Source organism: Vigna unguiculata, chromosome 9 (assembly GCF_037176805.1).
Source record: "Vigna unguiculata cultivar grain cowpea cultivar isolate G323 ecotype 2 chromosome 9, ASM3717680v1, whole genome shotgun sequence".
NCBI classification, from domain to species: domain Eukaryota; kingdom Viridiplantae; phylum Streptophyta; class Magnoliopsida; order Fabales; family Fabaceae; genus Vigna; species Vigna unguiculata.
In genome coordinates, this window is record NC_140800.1 from 24,451,665 (window position 1) to 24,458,399 (window position 6,735).

Here is a 6,735-nt window from a genome sequence, read left to right on the forward strand (position 1 = left end):
GGTATTTTTTATTTTATTTTATGAATAAGTTTTATATATTATGATTACCACAATCATTATTATAATAATATTTTATTCTATAATATTTTCTTAATTATGAATAAAATTACAAATTATTTTCAAGTAATAAAAAATAAAAATTTAAATGAAATGATATGTGAGCCCCCTTTTTCCAGCTTATAATTTGTTGGGCCTGGTCTTGTTGTAGGCCCAAGGCTAGCCTAGAAAGGGACCCCCAATACCCCCTTCCACCTACTCACTATTCCACTTGTCTCCTTTTTCAGAAGTTGTCTCCCTCTCTCAAACACCCAAGACTCCAGATAAAGCTCTGCTAGGGCCCATAGATTGTTTCATCTTCGAGCTAGATATAGTGGTTTTGTCTCCAAGTAAGTTACTCCTCATGTCTGCCATAGCCTTTCTTTCCCTTTCTAGTTGGGCGCTTTAGTTGCGTTAGAGTTCATCCTCTTATACTCGTTTTGGGTCCTAGGGTTTCTATTTCAGCTCAATATCTTAGCTGGTGGAGCTGTTGTGCCTGGGTTACATTCTCTGAGTTACTGCTCCCTTCTCTTGTGCCTAAAAAGGTAAGGGAAGCTAGGTTTTTAGGTTCTAAAGCGATTTTTGTATGTTTGAGGGTTGTTCTGTGTTTTGGGTTCTTGAATGGTATATTAATCATGTGTAGATGGTTGGCTGATAGTCTGGATGTTACTTTGTGTGGTTTTTCTGCCTTGCATGCGTGGAACAGTGGGGGAGAAGTGACATTCTCGCCCAAGCGAGCTCGTCTCGCCTAGGCGAGAATATCAAAGGCTCGCCTAAGGTTCTGCCTCGAGTGCTCGCCCAGGTGGCCCATTTGCGTTTTCAGCGACACCCCGTCTCGCTCAAGCGAGATGGACTCGCTTAAGCGAGAGCTCGTGAAATCTCACAAGGGCCACTGTTGTAGTCTCGCCTAAGCGAGAGCCTGTAGCTTAAGCGAGGCAACTTCCCTCGCTTGAGTGAGGGCTCCTAGCATGAGCAAGGCTGGTGCTGAATTGTGTTCTAACATTGTTCCCTTGTATGCTTGGGTGATTTATTGCATGATTGGCTTAAGTTGCCTCTTTAAACCATGAAGTATATATATAGGTATGGTTGTTTGATTCATATGAACTGAAATTGTTATGTTGGCATGAGTAGCACATGGATTTTGGGTTGTATGGTTGAGACCTTGCATGAGAATTGGATGTTTGAGATAAAGGTGGTGTATAAGGCATGAAACATGAATTTGGTGTGAGATAGGCGTAATTCCATGAGTCTCGTGGGGAGCTCTCATGGTGGCGTGTAGTGTATATATATTAGGATAAGGATTCAAGTAAGGACCGCATCTTGAAACTCTAATGGGTCAGTAAGTCTCAGGTAGAGCAAACTGATCCAAGTGGTGAGAGTGGCGGGAGGCCCTAGTCTTTGGCAGGATAATGGCCTTAGATGCTTGAAGGTTAACCTTGTGTGTGGTAGGGTGAAACCCATTGGCAATGGCTCTGCAGAGCAGTATAGGCCACCACAAGTGCAAGCATCCAGTGAATCCGATCCAAGTATATTTATCCGGATAATTGAGTCATAGTGTCCTGCTTGTTTGCTATAACATGATTCTCTATGCCTACTGTGTTGCATGCTTGGACTGTTTAAGCAGTTGTCTGTTATACTATGATAAATTTAAATTACACTAGCTTACCCTTTCATTTTTATGTATGTTCTTGTCCTATTTTGTCTTTTGCGATGATCACATTATTGTGGGAGCAGATGGGAATAATGCGGGAGATAGGCTTGATGGTTGCAGCGGCGTGATCTAGTGGGAGTTTTGTATGTGACTCTCTGGAGTGGTTTTGTGGCCTTAGTGCCTATTGTAATTCCTTGCCCTAGGAGTATATCTTTGGCAAAACTGTTAAACTTTTGGATCCTGTTATGTCCATGGCATTGTAGTGTGCCTAAGTCTCCTTTAAAAGTACTCTCTTGGATGATTGTAATAGTGGATTTTCTTATGTGCACTGTTCATCGGATTGCTCTTGCATTTCTATAATTATGCGATGTTTTTATTTAGTAGATTTGATCTATTTAAATGGGATGTCACATTTTTATGGTATCAGAGCCTTCGTTCCTTAGTTTCTGTGGGCTATGTGTTTGCTTAGCTTTCGTTGTGCCTTTCTTGTCGTGTTTAGATGAGTTTCTAGTCTAACCAAGTTTCTAATGGTTCATTCTGTGTGTCTAGTGGTATGGCACCCCCTCGTATAGCTCCTCATGCACCCCCACAGGGCGACAAGCAAGACCTTGCTAGGGCAATCGAGGCTATGATTGTAGCCTTGACGCAACAGAGCAACGCTATGTTGCAACAACATTAGGCGCCTATGAAACGCCAAGAGGAGGCTACGAGGCAGGCTTCTGAGGCTGCGAGGTAGGCTTCTGAGGCTACAGATGAAGGCTGCGAGGCAGGCTTCTAAGGCTGCCCAGAGGTAGCACATGGATGCTCTCTGCCAGTTAGGGGAGAATGCAACTGGTGCTCCGATGTATGGTCCTCGTCCCCAACCTCCACCCCTTGAATGGAGTTTGGAAGATTTCTTGAAGCACCAACCTGCCAAGTTTGATGGCAAGGCGAGACCTGACCATGCAAACCAGTGGATGAAGGATATGGAGCACATCTTTGATGCCAAGAGATGCCCCAATGAGAGTAGGCTTGCTTTCACTATCTACATGCTCACATGAGAGGTTGAGCATTGGTGGGCCAGCATGAGGCTGGTTATGGAAGAAAGGCATGAGGAGATCACATAGGAGGCCTTCTAGAGGAGGTTTCTTTCAGAATACTTCCCAAACAGCGTGAGATACGCAAAGGAGGTGGAGTTCCTCCAGCTGACACAGGGGGACAAGTCAGTGGGCGAGTACGCCGAGAGGTTCAAGCATCTGGGGCGTTTCTACACCATGCCGCTCGATGAGGAGTGGCGTTGCAGAAAGTTTGAGAATGGTCTTAGAGGAGACATTCACTTGATGGTAGCCCCACTTTCCATCAAGGACTTTGCGGCCTTGGTGGAAAAAGCCAGAGTCATGGAGCGAATGAAGGTAGAGGTAGAAGCCCAGCAACAGCCACAACAGAGGGTTAGCAGATCATCTAGGTCCAGGCTAAGAGTTGAAGAGAAGAAGAAGTCGTATGCTAGGCCTCGTCCACAGCCTCAGGGTCTATAGGCTTTTCTTCCCCGTCCAACAGGATCCAGTGCCATCATTACGGAGGACCACATGTGAAGAGTTTTTGCCCGCAGCTATCTGGGTTCCGCAGGTTCAACCATTGTGGTAGGGAGGGCCACTTTGGCAGAGACTGTCCGACCTTGAGGAGGACCGTGGCACGACCTTCATCACAGACTCCGAGTCAAACTCAGCAGAGGAGGGGAGGCAGCAGGCCTCAGGCAGCAAGCAGGGTCTATGCGATGACGGGGTCAGAGGTAGTGGGTTCAGGTAACCTCGTCGTTTGTTGTTGTGTGATTTATGGCAAGTCTTGTTGCGTGCTTTTTGATTCTGGAGAAACACACTCTTTTGTGTTGGAGTCTTGTGTGCGGGAGTTGGGTCTGTCGGTGTGTGAACTACAGTTTGATCTCATGGTATCTACTCAGGCATCTGGGTTGGTTAGGACTTCTGCAGTGTGTGCTAGGTGTCAACACCCAATTTCGTCTGGGTAAATGCATTTGTTTGGTAAAAAAAAATATAATAATAAAAATAATATATAATTTAATAATAATAATAAATAATAAAATAAAATAAAAATATGTTTTGATTGATGATAGGTTTTTTAAACTTTAATTTTACCATGGGAAAAAAACAAAAAAAAAACAAAAAAAAGAAAGAAAAAAACAAAAAAAAAAAAACAAGAGAAGGAGAATCTAATTTATTATAACACTCTTTTCATAAGTCCAAATGTTTTACATATATTTACCCCCATTTGTTTGCTATATACACTCTTCACATGACATGTCCGAAAAGAACGTTTATTCATTTCTGATTTTAGAGAAGCGTATAATATTAGGAGCAATTATTTTTATAATAATTTGAATAAATATCTTGCATTTACACTTATGTGTCTCTTTGTGTTGTCAGACTGGGAATGTTTTATTTTAATTAGAAGCAAATATTCCCGATATAATGTTTTTAGAGAATGGTATGATTTTAATATTTAGACGAAAATATTCCTGGTAATAATTAGAATCAATTATATAAATAATATGTTATGATTTGATCACGCTCTTTATGTGATAGAGAATATTATTCTAGTAATTACAGGCAATATTTCGTTAATAATTATAATTAATACTGTGGATATTATGCAATGATTTAATAAGACCAATTCTTTCCCTATATATGCACAAAATTACTCTAATGCAAGACACAGAGAAAAAAAATCGGAAAAACCCCTCTCCTTCTTTATTACTAGAGCACGTGCAAAACGGAGTCACCTTAAGGTAAATGCTCTTTGCACCTAATGCTTTTCATGACTATCGTGTAATATCAAATATATTATCGTTTGAACCGTTGTATGATTAAAGGTGTTCGGGATTCTCATGTTAGATAATTTTGGGTTTGCCATAGATGTGCTCAACCTTTCTCTTTCCCTTTATTTTTATCTTGGTAATTAAAAATGTGTTTTTTTCGTAGGCTTTAATTCTCTAAAATAATAATAATAATAAATATAAAAAATAAAAAATTATATTATTTCTTTTATAAAAGTATTGAATATCATGTCAAGTATCAGACTTGCTTGATAATCAAAACATCCTTGCGTATGCTTTTAATTCTCTTTTAATTAATAATAATAAAAATAAAAAATTATAAAATCATTTTAAATATCATGTCAAATCTCAGATTTGCTTGATAAGGAAATCTTTTATCATGTAAAATCTCGGGTTCTCTTGATGTTAATACAAAAAAATATATATTAAAATCTAAAAAATTAAAAAAACAAAATAATAATATCAAACAAAAAATGTTTTTACAAAGAACTACGTTATCTCTGATTTTCCAAATGGAAATACGTAGGAGCGAGGTACAATCCTCGTCGGGCCCAAAAAAATAAAAAATAATTTTGTTTTAATCTTTAATAATTTTGTATGTGTTTTTTATTTTGTTTGATTTTTGGAGAATAACAAATATTTTAAACATCGAATTCTATCTTGCACACTTAATTAAAGAGGGAACCGTCTTAAGACGGGCGGTGTGGGATGCTAATACCTTCCCCACATGTAACCAACTCCCGAATCCAAATTTGGATTGGAAGACTATTCTTTTTAAGGTTTTTCTATAGTTTTCCATAATAAAATATGGTGGCGACTCCTCTGTTATTTTTTTTAAAATTATTTTCGTCGTCCCGCCGCAATCTCGGTTGCGACAGATGGCGACTCCACTGGGGACATTTTTTAGAGTCGATCCTATTAGTTGAGTGTGCAAAATATATGTTGTTTTTATATATTTGTTTTCCCCTTGTCTTTTATTTTATTTCATGTATATTTATCTATCTTTATTTGTCTTGATGCCATGTTTACTCTTTAATGTCCTCATATGATTATATTGTTAAAATTATTGAACCCTAGGGTAGAAGATAATTGCTATATCTGTATGGGAATTTTCTGGTTATTTTGCATGTGTGGGTTTAAGTAGTCTTAGGTTGCTCCATTTACACACTACACATGGTAAGCTAGTGCATTCATTTTAATATTGGGGTCCTATACTGATGAAGGATTATGTTGTTCCTTTTTAAGATGATTGAATATGGTGTGAGTTGATTAAGAAAACTAAGTGAAATCCCCACTGGACATTAAGATAGCAAGCTATCTAGATGTGAAGGTTCCTTTCACAAAGCTCAAGAGAAGAAGATGATAGATTGATTCAAAACAAAAAGGAAATGGAAAGCACATAAACCATAGAAAACCAAGAACAATTAAAGGAAGAAGAAAACATAAAATGGAATGGAAAGAAATGGTAAAAATGTGAGAAGCACGTCACTACAAGGCTAGGCTAGAAGCCATGGCAACCTTGAAGATGAGTGGATGTGTGCCGCCACTTGCTATGCAAGATAAGGCTTAAAAGTATTCACTCCCTAGGGAGGAAACTCTCACAAATGGTTGAGACACAAGAGTGTTTTCACTTCAAAATGTTCAACCCTTTTACATGTCTAGGAGCACCCCTTATATAGAAGAGTTTAGGGGCCTTTAAGCAAATAAAAGATACCTAAGGATGTCTCTACAAAAACCTAACTCTAGCTTCTAGAAACTAGGTCAAATAAGGTTACAAAAATGAGAGACAAAAGAGCTAACTATGGTGTGTGCAAGGCTAATTTCGTTCTAGCACAAAAGGAGACAAAGAATGTGTCTCATATGTCTCCAAAAAGGGGTCAAAGTGTGCTAAAAACAAAGGAGACCAAAGGTACATAGGTACACTTGCTTCATGTCTTTTACTTTATGCTTTATGCCTTTGCTTTACTCTCTCTTCCACATCATTTATGCTCCCCAATCACCATGCGCCACCTAGCATTGTTTTCTTACTCCTAATTAACCTACAAAGCAAATAAACATAGATTAGCATGTTGGCTTAAGTCAAGTCAACTATAGTCAACAAGTCAAACCTAGTCAAAGGTTAACAAGTCAACTAAAGTTGATTCAACTAAGTCAACTTAGGGAATCAAAAATAGCAAACACAAATGAAAGGGATGAAGGATTAGTGAACTTCCTTTCTAAA

At 38.7% G+C, this 6,735-nt stretch overlaps 1 protein-coding gene across 1 annotated transcript; it reads left to right on the plus strand.

The window, feature by feature from the left end:
- Positions 1–2,484: 2,484 nt before the first annotated feature.
- Positions 2,485–4,125, plus strand: LOC114163556 (uncharacterized). Its single transcript, XM_028047862.2, has 4 exons — positions 2,485–2,692; positions 2,822–3,164; positions 3,224–3,650; positions 4,105–4,125. Exons 1-4 carry the CDS (start codon positions 2,485–2,487, stop codon positions 4,123–4,125), a joined length of 999 nt encoding a protein of 332 aa, XP_027903663.2.
- The last annotated feature ends 2,610 nt before the right edge of the window (positions 4,126–6,735 follow it).